The sequence below is a fragment of the Pan troglodytes genome, chromosome 15 (genome assembly GCF_028858775.2).
Source record: "Pan troglodytes isolate AG18354 chromosome 15, NHGRI_mPanTro3-v2.0_pri, whole genome shotgun sequence".
Lineage (NCBI taxonomy): Eukaryota > Metazoa > Chordata > Mammalia > Primates > Hominidae > Pan > Pan troglodytes.
The window spans coordinates 88050449-88075889 of NC_072413.2; the positions used below are offsets into that span (position 1 = coordinate 88050449).

General features: G+C 44.8%; 1 protein-coding gene across 2 annotated transcripts in view; it reads left to right on the forward strand.

Annotated features, from left to right (window-relative positions):
* Nucleotides 1–14826: 14826 nt before the first annotated feature.
* KCNK13 (potassium two pore domain channel subfamily K member 13) overlaps nucleotides 14827–25441 on the forward strand; it is a 125330-nt gene continuing 114715 nt past the window's right edge. The window contains exons 1-2 of one of the 2 annotated variants that reach the window (XM_063793065.1): nucleotides 14827–15082; nucleotides 15533–16697. In XM_063793065.1, the coding sequence (XP_063649135.1) occupies nucleotides 16364–16697 (334 nt within the window). In that variant the 5' untranslated portion in view covers nucleotides 14827–15082; nucleotides 15533–16363. Of the gene's footprint in view, nucleotides 15083–15330; nucleotides 16698–25441 lie in introns of those variants that run through there. The other variant, XM_024348852.3, reaches the window with a different exon arrangement.

Consider the following 25441-nt stretch of genomic DNA (forward strand, 5'->3'; position numbering starts at 1 on the left):
GCACCAGCCGGCCGTGCTGAGTCTCCATTTCCAGATGGGCCCTCCCAGGCCTAGAGGAGTACTACTCCAAGTCTGGCAGTAGTACTCACACTTGGAGTAGTATTCCTCTGGGCCCTGGGGGGGCCCCACCTGGAAATGGGGAGAGAAGTTCTGCAGAATGGGCTGAATAGATAACATTGAAGTCACATTAGGGAGAGTCCATGGTCAAGGAGTTTGCACTTGGTAGGTGTCCAGGCCCAACCCCTGACAGCAGTGCTGTGCCCCTCGCCAAGGTGAGGGGCTTAGGGAAGGGCAGGGCTGAGCCAGGCCAGTGGGGGGTAGGGTCACTACCCTGTGCTTTCTGGCACAGCTGATAGCACACATGGGAAGTAAAGTAACTCCCCAAAAATAATCAACACATGGGAACACAGAAAACAAGCAGTTCTACCCATTGGTCTTTTTTTTTTTTTTTTTCTTTTGGGACTGACCACAACATGCCTAATGTTTTTGAGGAAACCATGCTTCCATCATTCTCCCATTGAGGTTTAACAATTACTTCTCCCTAACTGAAGAAACCCTCATCTCCCCTCTGTTGGCATGAAGCTGCATGCCCCTGATTTGGAAGGCTGTATTTTTCCACCTAACAGTAACAGCTAATGTTTCCTGAGTTCTTCCTGTGTTTCAGTGCCTGTGTCTAAGTGCTTTACACTTAATCTTCACATCAACCTCCTGAAGAATGTACCATTATTAGCCCCCTTTTTTTTTTGAGATACAGTCTTGCTCTGTCACCCAGGCTGGAGTACAGTGGCACAATCTCGGCTCACTGCAACCTCCAGTCCCCAGGTTCAAGTGATTCTCCCAAGTAGCTGGGACTACAGGCACCTGCCACCATGCCCAGCTATTTTTTGTATTTTTAGTAGAGATGGGCTTTCGCCATGTTGGCCAGACTGGTCTTGAACTCCTGGTCTGCCTGCCTAGGCCTCCCAAAATGCTGGGATTACAAGCATGAGCCACCACGTGCAGCCTTATTAGACCTATTTTACAGATGAGGAAACTGAGGTTCAAGGGAGTTAAATAACTTAAAGTCCACGGTAAGCAATGGAACCAAGACTCTGCTGTCTCAAAAGTGCACACCTTCCTGCACTGCACTACACACAAGTTCAGCTTGGTTTTCCTGGATTCTTTAGTGGAAGTTATATAGTTATCCCTAATATAAATTAATACAGTATTACGTGATTTCCAGTGTGAATATGGTACTAACACCACATTATGCCTAGGTCAGATCATCTTATAAAATCTTTGACAAAATTTCCAAGTTTAGTAGCCTACTTATTTCAAGCAAATCCAGGACAAAAGAATACCATAAACTGTACAATTTCTTACTGTGTTTCTATCAACTAGTAAGTTTGGTGGCCACTGCTTATATAATAGGATTCACACATCCAAAAAATGAGAGATCAAAGGTGGTCTGTGGCCATATGCTCCTGGGAATGTCAGCAATGACATGACCAAGGCCCACCTGGAGGCTGGTGATCAACTCAGCCTGGTCTGTGTCCACTGGTCCTTGAGCATTAACATTGGCCAGCAAGCACTGAGCGCTTTGTGCCAGGAACTCTTCTATGGGTTTTGTGTTTATTTAAATTTTCATAACCTTATCAAAGACATACCACCGTCATCTCCATTTACAGATAGAGAAATAACAGTTATTTTTGAAAAGTCGCATAGCTGGCAAGTGGCGGAGCTGGAATTTGAACCCAGGCATTTTAGCTCCAGGGTCATCCTATACTGCTGTGAGGATCCAGGCAGCAGATGTTCCCAAGGTCCAGCCAAGGGGCAGGCTTTGAGATATGGCTTGGCTGTGTCCCCACCCAAATCTCATCTTGAATTGTAGCTCCCATAATCCTCACATGTTGTGGGAGGGACCTGGTGGAAGATAACTGAATCATGGGGGTGGGTTTTTCCCATGCTCTTCTTGTAATAGTGAATAAGTCTCATGAGAACTAATGGTTTTATAAATGGGAGTTTTCCCTGCACGTGCTCTCTTGCCTGCCATCATGTTAAGTTGTGCCTTTGTTTCTCCACCATCCGCCATGATTGTGAGGCCTTCCCAGCCACGTGGAACTGTGAGTCCATTAAACCTCTTTTTCTTTATAAACTACCCAGTCTCGGGTGTTTTTTCATAGTAGTATGAAAATGGACTAATACATTTGGCATACGTGATATGTAACTATATATACGAGACTGGGTACGCTTTCATCCACTGTAACAGCAAATTGTGGTTGACATGACAGAACCAACTAGCAGCACATAAAGTCACCCACTAAATGTCACATCAGGGTGCAGGACTAAGCCATGGAATTATTAAAGCCAGACCTACAAGTGGAGTGGGCTCCTTTCAGGTAAGAGCATCAAGGGCTGAACACTTGCACTGTTAAGTATGATCTATTAAATTTTCTGAAACCTACCGTTTTTGTTGACTCAGTAGATCTAAAGCACAGAGCTGGAGGAATGAGGCCAATGTCAGAAGAGAAGGCAGCATGGGAGATACCAGAGATGGGGAGGGCAAGAGGCAGCCCACACTAGCGGGTGGTGTGCAGAGCATGCAAGTCTTGGTGCAACTCCTGTCCCGTATTTCACAGAGTTCCAATCAAGTCTGTTTTAAAGCAGAATTCAATCGATGTGTATAAATTATATTTTATTCACAGTAGGCCTAGAAGAAGCTCCACAGTCTGACCAACTTTATGGTTCATGTATCTAAGGCACATGTTGCAGTGTCTCCTGTTCCCTTTGTAGCAAAGTTTTCAAAGAGCCCCTTGCTATTTTTTTTTTGTTTGTTAAAGAGATGGAGTCTTGCTCTGTCACCCAGGCTGGAGGGCTGTGTGGCACGATCATAACTCACTGTGGCGTCAAGCAGTCCTCCTGCCTCAGGCTCCGCAGTAGCTGGGATTATGGGCACAAGCCACCACACCTGGCGTCCATTGCTTTTATCAAGAACTGGAAGGCATCTGGACCAGTCACCTTTTTCATTATACACAAAGAGAAGCTTAGAAAGGAAAGGCAAAGGGGAAATTGCATGCATGGGGCATTTATTATGGGTAACTCAAATTGTAATTTATGATCATAGGTATATACATCTTCACACAATGGGGCAGGTGATACCATCTTAATTTTATTATATAGAGGGAAAAATAAGGTTCAGGGTTACACAGCTGGTTAATGAACAAGATCTGTGCCCCATCTGAGGTGCTAAGTCTATCCTAGCTAAGCCAATGCTATCCCTTTCTGGACCTGAGGACACAGATGATGCTACTGTGTATGCCCTGGATGGCTGTTTGCTTATAGGTTCTTTAGAAATTAACAGTTAAACTGAATGCTGATTTTGTTCTCATATAATTGACATTACTAAAATTTAAAAGCCTCAAATGTTTGCTACTCAATATTTTATGAATATTTTTATGAAAGAATACATTAGATTTCTTTTATAGTTACAAGAAACCAGGTTAATTAGATTTGTACAATGAAAGAGACTTTAACAAAAGTCTGGCAACTGTGCTGGAGCCAGGGAATCCCTAATGTAACAGACTGTCTCCAACTTTCAGCTCTGCTTTCCAGAATGTGGGCATCATTCATTCTCAAGCAAGCTCTCCATACTTGGAGGCCAAGATTCCCCCGTGGCACTAGGATCCCATCTTTCTTCCAGCTCCTTATTCCAGAGAAAATACTCAACAACTCCAGGAAAAGTCCCTGGACGCATGGGATTGGCCATCTTGAGTCACAAGTCCTTTCCTGATCCAATTACTCCAGATCCTGGGGCTGCCCCTGATGGGGAGGGAGGGAGGGAGCAGATGGGAAGTTCTCCAAAGGGAGACAGAAAATGCCTGATGTCTCCTCCACAGTGAGAAGCGTCCCTAGGTGACCTATTAATATTGCACCACAGAAACCTATGCCTCTTAAATAATTTGTGCAAACTTGTAGAATATATTGAAAAGCAAAAGGAAACCAAGTAGAGAAATATTTTTTAAAGTTTCTTGAAAAAGTCGCATAAATTAGTGAACCCTTGTGTCCTACAACAGTGATTTTTTAAACTATGGGTCACAACCCTTTAGTGAATCCTGAAATCAATTTAAGGGTCATGACCAGCACTTTTGTTTTTTGAGTCAGGGTCAGCACCGTTGCCCAGGCTGGAGAGGGCAAAATCAATTTAAGAGTCATGACCAGCACTTTTTTTTTTTCTTCCTTGATACAGGGTTAGCACTGTCCCCGAGGCTGGAGTGCAATGGTGCAATCATAACTCACTGCAGCCTTGACCTTCCAAGCTCAAGCAATTCTCCTGCCTCAGCCTCCGGAGTAACTGGGACTATAGGCACGTGCCACCACGCCCAGCTAATTTTTTTTTTTTTTTTTGTAGTGACAAGGTTTTGCCATATTGCCCAGGCTGGTCTGGAACTCCTGGTGTGAGCCACTGTGCCCGGCCATGACCAGCACTTTTTAATGAAAATATCTGTGTGTAGCACACAGTAGACTTATTTTTGCTTCAATTTACATATCGATGAGTGTGTTCCTTTCCAGGTTCCCTCGTTCATCCACCCTGAATGAAGACAGATACTCACCTGGTAATGGCCTGAGATCTGACTGAAGCCTGAGAGGTGACTCAGCCACAAGACACTCAGGGTTCATTAGAATTGTCTAGTCCCACCTCTGCTTCCTCCAAGCGGTGAGACCTTGAGGCATTGCAGTAACGCCTCTTGAGTCTTCCTTTTCTCATTTTAAGGACAGGACTAATACCTGTCCTGCCTGCCTCATGGGGTTGTAATAATGATCAAATGAAGTGGTGCTTTTGACCAGTGGCAAGAACTTCAGAAATGTGAGTTGTAACGATTTGTATTTGTTAGCAGTAAATAAAAGTGCTTGGAACCGGCAGCCTCTGGGGCAATTAAGTATAGAAGATAAAACCCATCCTTTTGGAAACTAGCATTCTTCCACAAATACTGCTTCCAGACTACTAAATGGAAGTTGTTTCTGGAAGATGGATAGATTTAAGAATCTTGGCCACGGAGCTCCTTTTTGCATCCCACAGAAAGGGGCTCCGCTCACAAGGAAGTCTTCCTCCCTAGACTGAGCCTCCCAGAAACACACCCTGAACAACTCTGCAGAGCTGAGCAGCGTACTTCCTGTCCTACAAGTACTGTTTTAGTGATACCTGCTGCCTCCCAGAGAGAAGTGGCAGCATCTCATTGGTGGGGTTGGGGAAATTAGGGAATGCATGTTAATGTGAACCCCAAGAGTGAGTTGATAGCTGGTGAAGAGGGAGAAGGTAGAGGTGAGGGCCTTTAGGTTGGCTGGCTGGGCTTGCCTCGCAGTCAGTAAAGCCCCCTCATGCAGAGCCATTCATCTCCTGCTGGGAACGCTGACCTTTTGGTTCAGATGCTTGATATAAACTCACTGATATGGGAGGGGAGGATCTGAATGGGTAGGAAGGAAGCAGGGAAAGTTACTAGGACAGACAGATTCTAAGGCTTCTCTGAAAGGAAGGAAGGAGTTGTGATGTGCTACCGGGGAGGTCCAAGGGAGAAGGGCCTGGGCAGTGTGCACCACTGGTGAGGGTGTGAAAAATGGGCTGGTGACTGGCCACCAAATGGCTTGGGGAGAAGTGGCTGGAGAGAGGGTCACCTGTGTGGTGGGAGGGATCGGACAAGTGTTTTTAGATGTTAAGAGAATGTCTAAGTTTGACACAAGACACTCCTAAGTTTGCAAAGAAAGGATATACAGTCACCTTCCTTCAATATCAGAAACAACATGCTGGGGATTAAAAATAAATACTTGGCCAAGAACCTTACCATTTACCAGGTGCATCCATACAGTAAATATCTGAGTGTCTCTTACATGCCTGGCATGTCCCACTTCACCCACAGGAAGAAGTCCATTTTATAAATGAAGAAACCGAGGCTCAAAGAAGTATGTGAACCTAAGGTTTCAGTCTTCTTAAATCCTGCTTCTTGATCTCCTCTAATACCATAGCACACTCAAGAAATGAGCATCTTTAATTGTGCTTGGATTGGCAGAATCTGCCTTTAGGTAGAGGAGCAGATGTAATGGCTTTAATGAGCTACTTAACTACTTTCTAGAGACAACCAAGAGACACTTTTGTGTGCCCAGTCTGAGACCTGGTTCCACTTTTCCATCCCTTCTGTGTCCCTGCCCCCAGCCCCCACCCCCAGGACACATCTGGCAGTGAAGGGACTCCAATTCCTGTTCTAGGGAGTGGCCCCCACTTGTGCTCAAAGTATAATTAAGTGGCTTAAAAGTAAGTGCAAGGGTCGGGAGAAGGACTTGACTGCATGAGGGAACTTTTAGAGGTTATAGAAATGTTTCTACCATAATTGTGGCATTGGTAACATTTAACAAAACTCCTTGAATTATATACCAAATTGGTAATTTTTATTGTATGTAAATTATAGTTCAATAAAGCTGATTTTTAAAATACTCAATGTAAATCCTGATATGTGCATTCATTGTATGTAAATTCTACATCAGAAAGGAAAAAACTAAACAGTTGTTGAATTCCAGTTAATGATATACATGCTGAAGTATTTAGGGGCAAGTAAATGGATGTCTGCAGTTTACTCTGAAATGCATAAAATGTAAGATATATTAATGGACAAGTAGATACATGATCAGGCAAGTAAATAAAAATTTAATTGTCCAATCTAAGTGGTCAATTTACAAGCTGCCATTGTAAAATTCTTCTTTGATGTGTTTGAAAATGTCATTATACAATGTTGGGGGAAACCAGGTGACTTCAGGTTTTTGGCAGAGCCAAAGAGTTCCTATTGGACCAATTCTTTAGCAAATAAAAACTGTAAGCTCTGGAAAAAAACCTTCTTTAAAAACCAACTTCTTAAAGATACTGAAATAGACCAAAAGCAGGCAGATACCGGAGAGGAGTCAGTGGAGGAAGGGCACGGGACTGTGTGAGTTACCTGTTTTTTTACCACCGTTAGCCTGAGGCCAGGCGTCCATGCACCGTGCAGGACAGGTAAGCCTCCAGTGTACAATCTACAGTCTCGCTGGCTTGAGGAACCAGAGTAGAGAGTTCAGAGCATCACAGCCTCTTGAGAGTAAAGGGGGAAATAACAGAAAAGCAAGCCAGAGAGGGGATTCCTAAATTCTGTATATAAACTGCTCAAATCTCTAGCTGACCACTGAACTATGCATGCAGAACTAAGGCTAAAAGAACTGAACTAAAAGTTGAACTACTTCCCACTGCAGGGGAGACAGTTTTGTCACTGAGTTCAACGAGTTAACTGCATGTTTTAAAATAATTATTTTTCAGAGGAATATAAGAGAATCCTGAGTTTCTACAACACAATGTAAATTATACACTAAATACAATGTCTAGGATACAATCCAAAATTATTCACTATCTGAATAAACAAAAAATTATGCCTCATTCTCAAGAGAAGAGACAAAGGAGATCAACCCCAAGAAGTTCTAGTCAAAGCTATTAAAGCAGCTATTAAAACTGTGCAAGAATGTGAAAAAAGTTCCCATGGTAATGGCCGAAAAACTCCCAAATTTGGTGACAGACATAAAGTTACAGATTCAAGAAGTTCAGTGAATAATAAGCAGGATTAATACAAAGAAAACCCCATCTAGGTGCATCATAGTCTACTGAAGACCAAACTTAAAGAGAAAATATTGAAATCAGCTACAGGAAACTAGGGAGTAATGATTTAAATGACTGCTGACCTCTCTTTAGAAACATTGGAGGCCAGAAGACAGTGCAACATCATCTTTAACACGCTGAAAGGAAAAAAAAGTCACCCCAGAGATCTGTATCTAGCAAAAATATATTTCAAGAATGAATACCAAAAAACTAATATTTTCAGATAAAAGGAAACTAAGAGAATTTGCAGATCTAAATTACAAGAAATGCTAGAGGAAGTTCTTCAGGCTAACAGGAGATTTTACCAGAGGGAAACTCAAATCTTTAAGAAGGAATAAAAGGCACTGAAAATAGTAAACATCTGAGTAAATACAAAGGATGTCTTCTTTCTCCTCTTTAAACTGTGCATTACTGTTTAAAGTAAACAATAGGCGGGTGCGGTGGCTCACACCTGTTATCCCAGCACTTGGGGAGGCCAAGGCGGGTGTATCATGAGAACAAGAGATCAAGACCATCCTGGCCAACGTGGTGAAACCTCATCTCTACTAAAAATAAAAAAATTAGCTGGGCATGGTGGCACATGCCTGTAGTCCCAGCTACTCAGGAGGCTGAGGCAGGAGAATAGCTTGAACCCAGGAGGTGGAGGTTGCAGTGAGCCGAGATTGTGCCACTGCACTCCAGCCTGGCGACAGAGCAAGACTCCATCTCAAAAAAAGCAAAAACAAAAACAAAAACAATTGGTGGGATTTTAGCATATGTAAATAATTTGAATGACAATCGTGGCATAATAGATGCAGGGAAGGGAATAGGAAAGGACCCTATACAGTAAGCTATCTATATTTTATGCAAAGTGATACCATGTTAGTTAGCTCTTAGCTGTGAAACCTTCATCCCTGGAGCAACCACTTAATAACGTAGAGATAGAGCTAAAAAGCCAATAGATAAAAATGTCTGCTCTGAGAAAGACACTATTAAGAGAATAAAAATATTTTCTCCCAGCCACAGACTGGGAGAAAATATTTGCAAAACAGTTATCTGATAAAGCCCTGTTAACCAAAATATACAAAGAATTTTTACAATTCAACAATAAGAAAACAATGAGATTAAAAGATGGGCCAAACGAGGAGTTTGAGACCAGTCTGGGCAACAAGGAAAAAAAAAAAAAAACTTAGCTGGGCATGGTGGTGCATGCCTGTAGTCCCAGCTACCTGAGAGGCTGAGGCAGAAGGATCACTTGAGCCTAGGAGTTCAAGGCTATAGTGAGCTATGATTGTGCCACTAAATTCCAGCCTGGGCAACCGAGCAAGGCTCTGTCCCTTAAAAAGAAATAGGCTACAGACACCTCACCAAAATATACACGTGGCAAATACACATAGGAAAAGATACTCCACATATCATATGTCATCAGAGAAGTATAAATTAAGACAATAAGATACCACTACACATTTATTAGAATGGCCAAAATCCAGAACACTGACATCACCAAATGCTGGCAAGGATATCGAGCAACAGCAACTGTCATTTATTGCTCATGGGAACGCAAAATGGTACAGCCACTTTGGAAGACAATTTGGCAGCTTCTTATAAAACTAAATATAGTTGCCATATGATCCAGCAATTGCACTTCTTAATATTTACCCAAAGGAGTTGAAAACTTATGTCCACACAAAAACCTGCACACAGATGTTTATAGCAATTTTATCCATAACTGCCAAAACCTGAAAGCAACCAAGATGTTCTTCAATAGGTGAATGGATAAATAAGCAGTGGTACATCCAGATAATTGACTATTATCCAGCACTCTTAAGAAAATGAGCTATCAAGTCATGAAAAGGCACAGAGGAAACGTAGATCCACATTGCTAAGTGAGAGGAGCCAATATGAAAAGACTACATACTGTATGATTATACCTATGTGACATTCTGGAAAAGGCAGAACTTTGGAGACAGTTGAAAGACCAGAGGCTGCAGGAGTGGGGGTGGTAGGATGAATAGGCAGAGCCTAGAGGATTTTTAGGGCAGTAAAGCTACTCTGTGTGATACTATAATGGTGGATACATGTCATTATACATTTGTCCAAACCCATAGAATGTACAGTACCAAAAGTGCACCCTAATATAAACTATGGACTTTGATAATGTGTTAATGGAGATTCGTCAGTTATAACAAATGTACCGCTCTGTTGGGGGAGGCTACGTGTGTGGGGGAGCAGGGGTATTTGGGAAACGGGTACCTTCCTCTCAATTTTGCTGTGAACTTAAAACTGCTCTGAAAAATACTCTATTAACTAAAAAGACCCAGTTAATCCAAAAGAAGTCAGGAAAGGTGGAACAGAGAAGCCAAAAATAGTGGGGACAAACAAGACAAATAGTAAAATGGCAGACTTAAGTCCAGTCGTATAAACAACTACATTAAATGTAAATGGTCTCTATCTGCACTAAGACGGCAGCCACAGGCCACGTGCGATACTTGTTAATTGACATTAAATAAAATTTAAAAGTCAGTCTCTTCGTTGCAGTAGCCACATTTTAAGTGCTCAGTAGTGACTCCCATATTTCACTAGTATATTGAAGAGCACAGATATAAAATATTTCCATTATCATGTAAATTCTATTGACCAGCATTGGTCTGATCAGTCATGGAGATTATCAGAACTGACACAAATTCCCCCCAAAAAGACCCAACTGCATGCTGTTCACAGCAAGTCCACTTAAAATACATAAACTACACAGATAAGTTAAAAGTAAATGGATGGGAAAAGATACCATGCAAATGTCAAGCAAAAGAATGTGGTGACTGGATTAATATCAGATAAAGTAAACTTCAAGGCAAAGGGTATTACCAGAGATAAAGAGGGACATTTCATATTAATAAAAGGGTCACTACACCAATAAGATACAATAATTATAAATGCATATGTTTAATAACAGCTTAAAAGTACATGAAACAAAAAGTGACATAAAGGTAGAAATAGACGATTACACAGTTACAGCTGGTGATTTTAAATATTCCTCTCACCAATCAATAGAATAACTAGATCGAATGTCAGTAAAGATAGATCATAAAAATACCATCAATTACTTTTAACTGACATTTATAGAACACTACAGCCAACAACTGCAGAATACACTTTCTTTTCAAATGCACATAGTACATTCACTAAAATAGACCATCTGGTTGGACCATTAAATAAGTCTCAACAAATTTAGGAAGATTGAAAACATACTGAATACGGTTCTCTGAACACACTGGAAATAAGTTAGAAATAAATAATGTGTCTTTTTTAAACTCCAGATATTTGGAAATTAAGCAACACGCTTCTAAATCATGTGCCCAAAAAAAATCAGAAAATAATATGAATAAAATATGAAAATACAACATACCAAAATTTTTAGGATGCAGCTAGCACCAGGCTAACAGGGAAAGGTATAGTTTAAAAATACTAATGAGAGCCAAGTGAGAGGGGGTCGCTGGAGAAGCTCCAACCAGCCTGCCTACTGAGGTGGGGCTGGAGCCTGGGGAAGTTCACGACCCTTGCAGCAGGGAGGAGCCCGGCCCCTCCTCTTCTTGTGTGGAACCTGGGATTCAAGCTGCCGGCGGGAAGCGCTCTAGCAGGGACTCTGGCCTAGTAAGAGTCCCTGCTTCTCCCTTTTCTTCCCTTTCACCCAATAAAGCCCTGCGTTACTCACCCTTCAAACCCTCTGCGAACCTAAATTTTCATGGCCGTAGGATGGACAAGGACCCCATCTTTAGCTGAACTAAGGAAAAGTCCAGCAACACTAACATTAGCAAAGAAGAAAGGTCTAAAATCGGTGATCTAAACATCCACCATAAGAAGCTAGAAAAAGAAGAAGAGTAAACTCAGAAGTAGAGGAATAAAAAGAATAGAGTGGAAACCCCAAGTGCAACATATCCCAGAAATGCAAGATTGGCTTAACATTAGAAAGGCAATCAGTGAAATACAACATATTAGCAGAATAAAGGAGAAAACTATATGATCATCACCATAGATGCAGATATGGCATTTAACAAAATTCAGTACTCATTGATGCTTCATTAAAAACAAAAAACTCGGCCAGGCGCAGTGGCTCACGCCTGTAATCCCAGCACTTTGGGACGCCGAGGCGGGTGGACCACGAGGTCAGGAGATCGAGACCATCCTGGCTGACACGGTGAAACCCCGTCTCTACTAAAAAACAAAAAATTAGCTGGGCGTGGTGGCGGGCGCCTGTAGTCCCAGCTACTTGAGAGGCTGAGGCAGGAGAATGGCGTGAACCCGGGAGGCGGAGCTTGCGGTGAGCCGAGATCGCGCCACTGCACTCCGGCCTGGGCGACAGAGCGAGACTCCGTCTCGAAAAAAACAAAAAACAAAAAACACCAGAAAACTAGAAACAACAATAAAAGGAAACTTCCTTAATCCGATAGTTTCTATGAAAACCCCACAGCTAACATTATATAAATGATGATAAAAGGAAAGTGTTCTCCTAAGATCATAAGACAAGGATATCTGCTTCCACTTCTATTGAATAATGTACTGAGGCTCTAGCCATTGCAGACAAGAGGGGGAAAAGATGATAAAGATCAGGAAGAAAAAAGCAAAACTTGTAGATGACATGATTATTTACAAAGAAACTCCTAAAGGAATCAACAAAACATCTACAACTGATGACTAAAGTAGCAAGATTGAAGAATTCAAGTACTTTTGCAACAATCGTGTATTTTTATGGACTACAGCAAACAATTGAAAAGTAAAATTTTGAAATTCCATTTACAATAACATCAAAAGAATATAAAATACTTTAGAATGAATTTACAAGAGATGTGCAAAATCTCCATATGAAAACTTGGTTAAGAAACCCTAAATAAATAGAGGAATATACCTCTTTCATGAATTGTCAAGATGTTCTTCCCAAAATAGATCCAACACAATCCCAGAAATCAAGATCCCACAGCTTTTTGGAGGAAATTAAGCTGATTCTATGATTTTTTTAGTGGAAGTGTAAAAGTTTTATAACATCCAAAGAATCTTGAAAAAGAAGAGCAAAGTTAGAGGACTCAATTATAGTCCCACTAAAGACCTACTATAGAGCTATAAGTAATGTAAATCCTGTGGTATTAGCATAAGGGTGGGCAAATAATGAACAAATTAAATTCCTGAAACTCAGGCATATTTATCTTTTCAACAAATAGCATTGGAATAACTGGAAATCCACCTGGACAAAATGACATTTGACTCTTACCTCATACCATAAGGAAACAAACTTAAATGGATCATAGACCCAAATACAAAAGTGTGGGGAGACAGAAAACCTATGCAACCTTGAAGGAGATAATGATTTCTCAAAGGGCACCAAACATACAGAAAACATATTTAAGAAAATAAATAGGCAAATCAGAGTTAGAAAATATTTGCAAGATATGTATCTGAGAAAGGACTCGTATCCTGCATATATAAAGGATCTCTATAATTCAGTAACAGAGAAACTAACTTTTTAAGTGGGCAAAATATTTCAACAGAAAATTCACAAGAGAAGGTACACAAGTGGCCAGTAAGCACATTAGACATCAGGGAAATGCAAATTAAAACCACAGTGAGATATCGCTACATCCACCAGTATTTTTAGACATCAGGGAAATGCAAATTAAAACCACAGTGAGATATTGCTACATCCACCAGTAGTTTTAAAATTAAAATGACTGATACTGCCAAATGTTGACAAAGATACGGAGCATCCAGAACTATTGTACACTGTCAGTACAGCTGCTTTGGGAAAATGTCGGGCAGTTTCTCATAAAACAAAATACATACCTACCCTATGACCCAGCAATTCCGCTCCTAGGTCTTTACGTAAGAGATATGAAAACATATGTCTACATAGTTGTACAAGAATGTTCCTAACAGTTTTATTTATGATGACCAAAATTTTCTAACAGTTCTCCTTTCTATCAATAGGAAGAGAATGAATAAACAAACTATGGTATACCCAAACAATGAAAAACTAGCAATAAAGAGGAAGGAATTACTAAGACATATAACATGGGTAAATCTCAAAAACATAATGTTTTCCACAAAAGAGTACATATCGGCATGATTCCATTTATATGGAGATTTAGAACAAAAAAAACACTTGTATAAAAGCGAAAGTAATCGATGGTAGAAAAATTCTGAACAGTGGTTTTCTCTGGAGGAATGTGGGTAGGCAGTTACAGGGAAGGGACTTAGGGGGACCCTGTTGGTGATGTTTGGTTGGTAGGTTGGATAGGTGATTTGCAGAGGTGTACCCATTTGTCAGAACTCACCTAATGATACACTTAAGATTTGTGCATTTCATTGTATGTAAATTTTATCCGAAAAGGAAAAAAAATTCTGCAAGTAAATATTGAACCCTACGTAGTGATATGCAGGCAGAAGTACTGGGGATGAGGGCGGAAGTGCACCAAGCTCTGCAACTTACTCTGAAATGCATCCAAACAAGATGGGTTGATGGATGGACAGAGGGACGGGTAGATATCTAATAAATCAAGTATAGTAACATGTTAATTGTAGAATCTAGGTGGTGGGTATACGGGTGTTCACTGTAAAATTCTTTCAACTTTTTAGAATGTTTGAAATTTTTCATAATAAAATGGATTTAAAAGGTAATTGCAGTGCTCACCCTGGGTGTATACACATGCACCTATTCTCGCGATGCCCCTAAAGTTCTTGCCCCTCAGAAGGCTAGATGAAAGAGGGGCATTGGGGAGTAACAGAGCCGAGAGAACTGCTAACAGCACCAGGGTTTCTGATGAAAATGCACTCGCCAGAGCTGTGTTTCTTTATTCGAAATCACACGGTTTTACTCAACAGGGCTCCTAGCCCTTCTGTCTCTGCTCCTGGTGCGTAAGGGTGGTGTGTGGGGCTCTGAGCCTGAAACCGCTCTCTCGGAAGGTGGGAAGATGCCCACGTATCCATTCCTCTCCGCGTACAGATTCGCTCCCACACGCCCGGGCGGGTGATTCCGGAGGGCCGCGCGGGGCTGTGTGCGCGGGCGGGGGCGGGATGTGTCTCGAGGGGGCAGAGCGCCCTCTCCCGGCCCCGGAGGGCCCACGCGGACCGGCTGAGCGTCCCACCAGCCGGTTCTACATCCACTACCCAGATCTGCGCGCCCTGGTGGGAGCACTGCAGCCCCGGGTCGGCCCTTCGAACGCCGGGCGTCTACCCGCGGAGACCAGCCTAGGAGGCGGGCCCGCGCGCAAGGAGGCGGGCGACAGGGTGGAGTCGCCGCAGCTGGCAGCCGCACGGCTCCACCTGTTGCAGCGTCGGAGCGCGCCCGCCTGAGAAGGCAGAGCGCGGTGCGGACCTGTGCTCCGCGCGCCGGCTGGCAGGGCAGGGCCGCGGCTGCCAGGAGGCCCGGGAACAGTCCCGACGGAGCGGCGCGGAGAGGGCGCTCCCCGGAAGGTGAGATCTGAGCGCGGCAGCGGCGCCAGCGCCCGCTACAAGGCGGGGTGTCGGGGAGGGGGCCCCGGCGGTTTGCTGGAGAGCCTTGCTACTGTTCTGCATGAGGTGGGGGATGCCTTCTGCGCGGACCCCGCGTCCAGGCAAAACTCTGGAACGCACTAGGCAGCCAAGCCCGGGGGGAAGAGATGGAACGCTCCAAGGTCAAGGTCTCCTGGCCGCGGAGCCCTTCCAGCCCCCAGTATTTGGCCTCCTCTCCGGAAGCGGGGCTGGCTCGCGGTGCGCGCTTGGTCCGGGCGGAGCCTACTAGTAGGCGCAGAGGACGCCCCCGCGCAGGATCCAGAGACCAAGGGCGCTCTGGCATGGTCAAGGCGAGGGAGGCTGCCCGGGGGAGAAGCCCCTAACTTCCTTTGCTCCCTGTTCCAGCCTCCCTTTCTGGTCTCCTCTCTCCAGCCCGTCCGCCCAACGGATGCGCAGCGTTGGGGCCCGGCCGGAGGTCGGAGCCCTCAGACGCCGCAGCCCTCGGACGCCGCTCAGCACAGCCCCTCTCTCCGTGCGCCCGCCCTGGACCCCCTCCAGCCCTAAGCCCCGGCAGCCGATTCCGAGACTCGGGAGGCCACAGGCTCAGCGCGACACCACGACCACAACTAGGAGGCACCATCGTCGATCTACCTGGGGAGGCACCTACAAAGCCAGCAGACTGACACCCGCGTCCTAGCCGTCGGCGGCCTGCGAAGCGATAGTCAAAGGAACCAGGACCCAGGACCCCGGCGCTCTGCTTACCCGCAGACCTCCGGACCGCCCCCCCCCCCCCCGCCGCCCCGCCCCGCGACCTTCTCTTTGCGGGAAACTCGAGTTCGCTCGAGCTTGCCCTGAAGACGCGCCACGCCCCCTCCCCTATCTGAGCCGGACGGGGAGCCGGGGTGGAAACTGCGCCCGCATCCCAGCGCCAAGCAGACGTGGACTCTGCGCCCGTTCCCCGGGACCTTCAGCGTTAAGGAGAACTCCGAGGAGAGCAGGGGGAGTGGAGGGGAACGGCGGCGACAAAGCGGATTTGAAACTAGGAGTCAAGGAGGACGTGGGGAGCTGGCGCCACAGGAGCTACCGAGGCGGCGGCCGGGGGAGCCTCGCGGCCTGCGGGAGAGCCCGGCGGTCATGGGCGAGCCGGCGGTGGGGCGCCCGGGAGCTGGCTGAGCGCCGGGGCCCTTATTTCCCGGGGGTGTGGGCGAGACTCCGCCGACGCCCGGTGCCGTGGGCCTGGGGGCTGCCCCCGGGGGCCCGGCCATGGCTGGCCGGGGTTTCAGCTGGGGCCCGGGCCACCTGAACGAGGACAACGCGCGCTTTCTGCTGCTGGCCGCGCTCATCGTGCTCTACCTGCTGGGCGGCGCCGCCGTCTTCTCCGCGCTGGAGCTGGCGCACGAGCGCCAGGCCAAGCAGCGCTGGGAGGAGCGCCTGGCCAACTTCAGCCGCGGCCACAACCTGAGCCGCGACGAGCTGCGCGGCTTCCTCCGCCACTACGAGGAGGCCACTCGGGCCGGCATCCGCGTGGACAACGTCCGCCCGCGCTGGGACTTCACCGGCGCCTTCTACTTCGTGGGCACCGTCGTTTCCACCATAGGTAAGTGTGCTGGCCAGACTCGCTGACAACCTCCGGGCGGCCTCCACTTCCTCCGGGGGGCAGGACCGACCCTCTCATCCTTTCATTCATCCATCTGGGCGCCCAGCCCGACTCCACTGACATGAGCTGTCGCCTGATCAACAGGTGGTATTGCCTTCCCGCTGCTCTAATGTGGTCCAGGCACTGGCTTCAGCGTCACCTGGCAGCTTGTTAGAAATGCAGTCTCAGTCCCCTCTGCAGACCTGCCGAGTCAGAATCTGCATGTTAACAAAGTCCCCAAAGGATTGGAATGATCCTTAAATTGGAGACGCTCTGCTCTGGGAGATTTTCAGTCTAATGAAGGAGACACGGCTTGAGTTCATGGGGAAGAAGGCTTTTACAGATAGGGACAGGAAACTAAACATTTACTGAGTCAGTCAGAGGGGAAGTGCAGATTTTAAAAGATTCTGCCCTCGACTAAACACTTACCGAGAAAAAATCAGAACACCAGACTGAAAGTGAGGAAGCAAAAGTGCCAATGACGGTTCAAAAGATGGAAAATTTTCCACCAGGAAGAACCAGGGAAGTGACCTTTGGGCTGAATCAATTCGTGTTAGGCATAACTTGGGTTTGGGAACTGAAAGCGCGGTTGCACTCTGGAGTAGGAGAGAATCGCACTCAGGGGCCCCATGAGCTGGTTGGGGTGGTGGAAGGAAGACTAGGAAGGTCTGCTGGCTAATGGGATGGAGGCGGGGGTAGGACCTTCACTGACAGACTGAGGAGCTGGAATTTACCTAGAGGCACCTGGGAACCATTGAGAATTTTTTAGCAAAGATGTAGCACAGCTACAATCAGCTGTGTTTATTTCCCAGCAGAAGGAAAATGATTTGGGGGAGTCTGCGCCACAGCCCTAAAGATTGTTCATCCTTGAAGAATAATCAAGTGATTAATGGGGGTTAGGGAAGATGCTGTAGAAATAAATTCTGAGGGGGGCAAAAAGAGACCTGGAGCAGGGGAGGGAGCTTGGAAGAGTTAGACGGAGAGGAAGTGGCCTCCAAGCTGCAAAAAAGGCTGGCAGTTGCAAACAGCCCAGGGTGCATGTGCTGAGCGCTCTGTAGCTACTGCCCCTGTGCACTCTAGAAGAGCTCGCTGGTGAGGTGGGGCGACAAGTTGAGCCTCCTTGAGGCTCCCACACGTGGCTGTGCTACATAGACATTCTGCCAGGAGAAGCAGCACAAAAGACAAAAGAGATTGGCTTCAGGTCAGATTCATCATGAAAGACTTCCCAGGGCTAGTCCAGGAATCCGGGGCTTCAGCTGATGCATAGGAGGCGAGGCAGAGGACCAGTATGATTAGGGACACACAGGCTGTATCTGAAGTGCCTGGCTCCCAGCCCCCATCCCGTCCCAGATGGCGCGGCCCATCAGCAGGCCATGATGGCACCACCATAACTGGGTATCAGGCAGGAAACCTTGCAGCAGACCAGAATGGGCCCAAGATTGGTGAAGGAGGAATAACACCCCCATGGTTCTCCCCGTGAGCCCACATTCTCTGCTGGACTCTTAGCCGTGTTCCACAAGCCCCTCCTCACATCACCTCCCACGTCCCAGAAGACAGTTCCAGAATCTCCACATACGCAAGACTTGGGATGAACAAACTGATTAGGAGGTGTCACTTTGGAAGTGACCTTGACTCTACTGTGTTTGCATAGCAAGTACAGGATTTTTTTAGATTGAATGGTTACTTAGGGTGGTTTTGATGGGAGATTTGATGGCTGAATCTTTCCCACCACCATGAAAAACCATCTCTCGGTGCTCCCAGTGGGCACAGAGGCAGGAAGGAGCAGAGTGTGTGTGTGGACAGGTGCATCCATGTAGCGGGAACTGAGAGTGGCATGGGTAGGTGGCCATATAGGAACATGGGCTTTGGGGATACGAATATGACAATGTGGCATGGAGGAGTGGAAAGAAACCTGGACAAAGAGTCTGGAGTGGGAGCTTTTCATCCTGCCCCTGTATCTTGGGCAAGCCTCTTAACTATTCCGAGCCCCATCCTTTTCTCATCTGAGGCATCTACAGAGTGCCCACCTTGGTATCTGGCACATCAGCTATTTGGTGAATATTAGGCCTGCCCCCTGCTCCCTCCGTCTGCGTAAGCCTGCCCCTGTCACAGGGTTCTTGTGAGGGACAATGAGCTCTTGTAAGTGCGTGCGTGTTAAAAGGTAAAAAACATTATGTCAGTGTGGGCTGATTTTTGTTTCTCATTTGTAACATTTCCTTTTAAATTGTTTCACTAATTGTTGTAATAACAGCACTGGCTAACCTTTATCAGGCCCACATTAGGCACATACTGTATGATTATTATGTGAACGTGCGATGCAGCTCATTGCTGTGTGACATTCACACTTCATTTCAGCCAACACAACTCCATGAGGTAGGCATAACACTCCCCCGTTATAGATGAAAAAGCTGAATGTTCAGGTTTTTTTGTAAAATAAAGTATAAAGAAGAAAAAAATCAAGTTATATGCAGTAATATCATCCAAATTCACCGTTGTTCATCTTTTGGTCCATTTTCGTCTAGTCTCCTTTTTCCTCTGCGTATACTTATATACATATGCATTTTTAAAAATTAGGATTATATTCTATAAACCACTTATATCTTGCATTTTTATTGTAACATTACATGATGGTGTTTTTCTTCTGAAAATTAATTCCACCATGCTTTATTCTGCAAAGACTTTGAGGTAGCAGACAAAGTATACAGTAAAATAATCATAAAATACAAATAAAACTTCAGAACCAGGGAAAAGAAGAACAGAAATACGGAATGCAAGTGGAGCTAGGAAGTTGCTAGAGAGGAACTTTGTCTTAGTTTGGGTTCCCATAGAAGCAGACCTTGAGCCAAGAATTTGAGTGTAAGCAGTTTATTGGGAGGAGCAAGGGATACAGGTAGGTGCAAGAGAAAGTGAATCGAGGAAGGAAAGTAAGTTAATCCAGGGTATGCTATTAAGGCAGGTGCCATAGTGGGCAACTGGTACCTAATCCCAAATGGAAGCTTGGAAGCAAAGCAAAGCTCTCGACCCAGATATCCCATGCAAGAAAGCTGGGATGTTTACACAACCACACCTGTCAGGAATTGGTTAAAAAGCTGTCTGGGGAGGATGAGAAAGGAGCACAGGGATGTAATTTCCAGGTACTTCTGGCCTCATTTTCTTTCATGGACAGCCCAAGGGTAGCCCTCACGCAAAGATAGGCTCTGCTGTTGGAAATCAGGCCAGTGTGCCAGGAAATGATAACACGATCCCAAGGAATGGTGGGGAATCCCATGGAAGGCAGAGAACCAGCAAGCTTCAGATTTGGTTTCAGGCTTCATGGCAGACAGAGTCATGACCCATACTAGAATTCTTAATATCAGAAACGAGGAAACATAAACCTTTCCAGTACCTAATTCTCCTTTTTTGAGACAGAGTCTTGCTCTGTCACCTAGGCTTGAGTGCAGTGGCACAATCTTGGCTCACTGCAACCCCTGCCTCCCGGGTTCAAGCAGTTCTCCTGCCTCAGCTTCCCAAGTAGCTGGGATTACAGGTGTGCACCACCAGGCCCAGCTAATTTTTGTATTTTTTTTTTTTTTTTTAGTGGGGATGGGGTTTTGACATGTTGGCCAGGCTGGTCTGAAACTCTTGACCTCAAGTGATCCTCCTGTCTCAGCCTCCCAAAGTGCTGGGATTACAGGTGTGACCCACTTTTTATTTTTTTATTTTTTGAGGGAGTCTCAATTTGCCACCCAGGATGGAGTGCAGTGGCATGAGCTTGGCTCACTGCAACGTCCGTGCCTCCCAGGTGCAAGCAATTCTCCTGCCTTGGCCTCCCAAGTAGCTGGGATTACAGGTGCAAGCCACCACACCCAGCTAATTTTTGTATTTTTAGTAGAGAGAGGGCTACACCATGTTGATCAGGCTGGTCTTGAAATCCTGGCCTCAAGTGATCCGCCCACCTCAGCCTCCCAAAGTGCTGAGATTACAGGTGTGAGCCACTGCACCTGGCCCCAGTACCTAATTCTCAAAAGTATTTTCTCTTTGGGATTATATGTAGGAGACATTGTGTAGGACAACAGATGATATTCACAAACAATATTTTCCTGGAAAATGCTATTGAGGATTTCATGTAGCTGTTATCTAATTGAGACTTTTGACTTAAAAGTCAGAGCTTAGAGTGAAAAACAGTTTGCCAGTTTCTCTACAGGTTAAACATAGAACTACTTTATGACCCAGCAATTCCATTTCTAGGTATATATCCAAAAAAAAATCAAAAGCAGGGATTCAAACAGATATTTGTACGCCAGTGTTCATAGCAGCATTATTCACAATATCCAAACAACCCAAGTGTCCATCAACGGATGAATGAATTAACCAAATGTGGGCTACATACAATGGAATATGATTCAGCCAAAAAAAAAGGAATGAAATTGGCCAAGCACGGTGGCTCATGCCTGTAATCCCAACACTTTGGGAGGCCAAGGCAGGTGGATCACGAGGTCAGGAGTTTGAGACCAGCCTGGCCAATATGGTGAAACCCCATCTCTACTAAAAATAAACAAATTAGGTGGGTGTGGTGGCCTGTGCCTGTAGTCCCAGCTACTTGGGAGGCTGAGGCAGGAGAATTGCTGGAACCTGGGAGGCAGAGGTTGCAGTGAGCTGAGATCGCGCCAATGCACTCCAGCCTGGGTGACAGAGTGAGACCATCTCAAGAAAAAAACGAAAAGGAATGAAATTTTGATATATGCTGTAACATAGATGGACCTTGAAAATAATTATGCTTAGTGAAATAAGCCAGACACAGAAGGACAAATATCGTATGATTCCATTTATATGAGGTACTTAGAATAGGCAAATTCATAGAGATAAATTAAAATACAGGTTACCAGGGGCTGAGGGACGGCCAGAAGTGGGAGTTACTGTTTAATGGGTACTTTCAGTTTGGGATACTGAAAACATTTTGGGTATAGATAGTGGTGATGGTTGTACAACATTGCAATTATATTTAATGCTATTGAATTGTACACTTTTAAATGGTTAAAATGATAAATATGTTAAGTATATTTGACTGCAGTAAAGAAAACCTCAGGGCAGAGTATTAAAACACAATTCAGAGATGTTGATTCTGAAAAAGGCTGGAGATCAGACGTGAAACAGGGATAAACTTAAAGTACTCAGAAAAGTAGAATGACAGTATGTCTTGTAAATGATCTTCTGTGAATATCTTTTCTCTGAAACTAGCTTTTGTTAGGAGCTTGTCCCCGCGTTTGCTGGTATATCTGTAGGTAGCTTCTGTCCCCAAAGGGTTTGAGGTACTCTGCATTTGACAGAGTCGGGGAAGGCTTAGGTTTTGCTGCAGTAACAAACTACTCCCAAAATCTCAGTAGCTTAATGTAATAAAAGTGTACTTCTTACCCACACCAAGTTCACTGTGGGTGCTGGTGATGCTGCAGGGCGGTTGTCTCTGCGTTGCCCCAGCGCTTCAGGCCTCTTCTGTCTCTTGGCTCCTCTTCCTCAGCACATGCTTCCAGGATTGCTCTAGAAGGGGAAGAAAGGGCTGAAGAGTCAAGCACCAATGATTAAATGGCCACCACCACCTGGAAGTAGCACAGGTCCCTTCCACTCCCACATCCTTGGCCAAATCAAGTCACAGAACCACCACTCCCTACTTCAAAGGGTCAGGGAAACGTTATGCTATCCCCTTTGTGGCAAGTTGCAGAAGAAATGTTTCTTCCAGGCTAAAAAACACGTGTTGGGCCCAGCGGGGTGGCTCATGCCTGTAATCTCAGCACTTTGGGAGGCAGAGGTGGGTGGATTGCTTGAGGCCAGGAGTTCGAAACCAGCCTGGCCAACATGACGAAACCCCATCTCTACAAAAAAAATAGAAAAAATTAGCCAGTTGTGGTGGTGCAGGCCTGTAGTCCCAGCTACTTGGCGGGCTGAGGTGGGAGGATCACTTGAGCCCAGGAGATTGAGGTTGAGGCTGCAGTGAGCCATGATCATGCCACTGCCCTCCAGCCTGGGCAATAGGGCAAGACCCTGTCTCAAGCAAAAAAAAAGAAAAGAAATGCAGGCTCTCAGGTCAACCCCAGACCAACAGAATCAAAGTCTGTGCTTTAATAAGACACCCAGGTGAGTCCTGGGCACATTCAAGTTTGAGAAATCTAGAGTCTAGAGGGCCGTTCATGTTGTGATGTTTCTGACTAGGACAAGCCCTCCCATGCTTTAGAACATAGACAAACTGGTGGCCAGGCAGGTATGGTGAGGAGGTGAGCTCACTTGCTGTCTTATGACCTCCTCGCCAACTGGAAGTCAAGTGCGCTGAGGGCAGGTTCATTACACACCATCCAGATGCAGGGATGTGCCGGGCTCAGGCTGAGAAGATGACCCGGCTCATGAGGACCTGAGATGCTCAGATGGAGAGGCTCAGCCTCGCCTCGTATGTGACTAGATTCTCAACAACAGTTTTTATTCTTTTTTTTTTTTTTTTGAGACAGAGTTTCCCTTTGTCACTGAGGCTAGAGTGCAGTGGCGCGATCTTGGCTCACTGCAACCTCTGCCTCCCGGGTTCAAGCGATTCTCTTGCCTCAGCCTCCTGAGTAGCTGGGATTACAGGTGCCTGCCACCACACCCAGCTAATTTTTGTATTTTTAGTAGAGATGAGGTTTCACCATGTTGGTCAGGCTGGTCTCAAACTCCTGACCTCGTGATCTGCCCACCTCGGCCTCCCAAAGTGCTGGGATTATAGGCATGAGCCACTGCGCCCAGCCCTATTCATTTTTATTAAACAGAGATAATTATGCAAGTGCCCTTTTCTGGCCCAGGGTGTGGCCCATGATTGGCTCTGCATGGCTGTACTCTACAAGACCCCCATGGGATTCTGGGGCTCAGCTGGTAGGTGTCTTGTTGGCCCTGGTCAGTGTGTAAATCCATGTGGTGCTGAACTGAATATTGCTTTGGAAATCTTTTTTTTTTTTCTCAGAGGAACAAGGCCGAGGAAAGAGCTTTTGAAATCAAAGTATATCAAGTCCAAACAATAAAATATTGAAAGTCACTATTTTACAGTATAAAGTTATAAACTGACATCAAAGAAGATGAGGCATTCAGAAAGAATAAAAATATCCCACGAATGCGTTAATGATATACATTAATGGATGTTATGCATGGGTCAAGATTTAAATCATACATTGAACACTTCAGATGTTACCAAGCATTTGTGCACAAACCTTACGGGATAGGCAGGGAAGTTATTACTAATTCCATTTTGCAAGTAAGGAACCTGAGGTGCAGACAGCATAGATATCTTGCTTCAGACCACACAGCTATAAAGTGGCAGAGTTAGAATTAGAACCAAGTTTTGTTTTGTTCAGTGTCTAGTGACAAAATATATATTAATTTTGGAAGACTGGGAAAGTATAAAAAAAAAGTAGAAATCATCCATAATTCTACCAACCAACAACAAACACTGTAAATAGTCTGGGAAATCATATTATACATATTGAACCTAAAGTGCTATTTTTAAAATCTAAGCTGCATCATTATTTTATGTACCATCAAGAAAGAAACACTGCAAATTAAATTCTGACATGTTACCTGTTGTGGGATGCATCTCGATTTCAGAGATATTAAAATTTGGGGGAAAGGTGTATCTTAAAATCACTGAAATGTATTTTGTATCTCATTGCTTTCTATATAACCATTATAACATGAGCAGATTGTTGTAATTAGGCAAAAATGAATCTCCTTATAATTAATATATCTGATTTCTATTAAAGTTGATTGATTCAAAATGTTGATTAAAAAATACTTACAGTTCATCTTCTCTGAATCAACTAATTCTTCCCCCATTTTTCTGCTGGGAGCAGGGGGAATGCTGTGTTAATCAAAGTGTCTGTGTGCTTTATAGTTTAAGGATTTCGACCCTGTCTAAAGACTAAATGTGTCATATTTTTCATCCTTTATTCTCTGCTCAATGTCTATAATTTATTATTTATTACTTAGATAGAGAAATGTTTTTCATTTCAATTCAGTTTCGTATTTCAGTCCTTTCCTTGTGCTTTCTTCCATTGTCTTCGTGCTTAAATCTTTTTCCATCCAGATTCCGTAAGAATGCAAGCTTTTGTTCAATATTTTTGCAACTGCTCTCCGTTTCCAGTTATAGCAGTGGCTTTTAAAGCACTTTAATGTGTTGTTTCATGCGAACAATGGCAGGTGCGTTTGGAATTATAGCTGAGGAGCAATGTGTGGTCGTGGGGAATGAGAAAACTGGAAGAGTAGCTGGTGAGAGCTTACCTCCACTCAGGATAGGGTGAGAGGGCCATACCTCTTCCAGCTTCTAAAATTTCATGGGGAAGCTCAGACAATCCATTCTGAGAATCCTGGATTTGTTCAATTATTTGTTTCCTGCTGGGAACATTTTCAATATCTGGAAATTAGAGCTGTGTTGTAGGACACAGCCCTCACTCTCCATTGCCCAGCATTTAGTATTCATATATGCTCATCTCAGCCCATTGCATTAGAAATTCTTGTTTATATTATAAAATAGAATGGCTTCCTTTTCTTTTATCGTAAATTCCATCCAGTTCTCTCTTTCCCTCTATCCCTTTCTCTATGAGGGAGAGATGGGTTTGGTATGAGCGTTAACCCAAATAATTCTTGGGCTCCTTGGGGTCCTGTCCAAGAAGCTGTCTTCTTTTGAAAGAAGCATGGTCTGTTAGCCACAAATAATG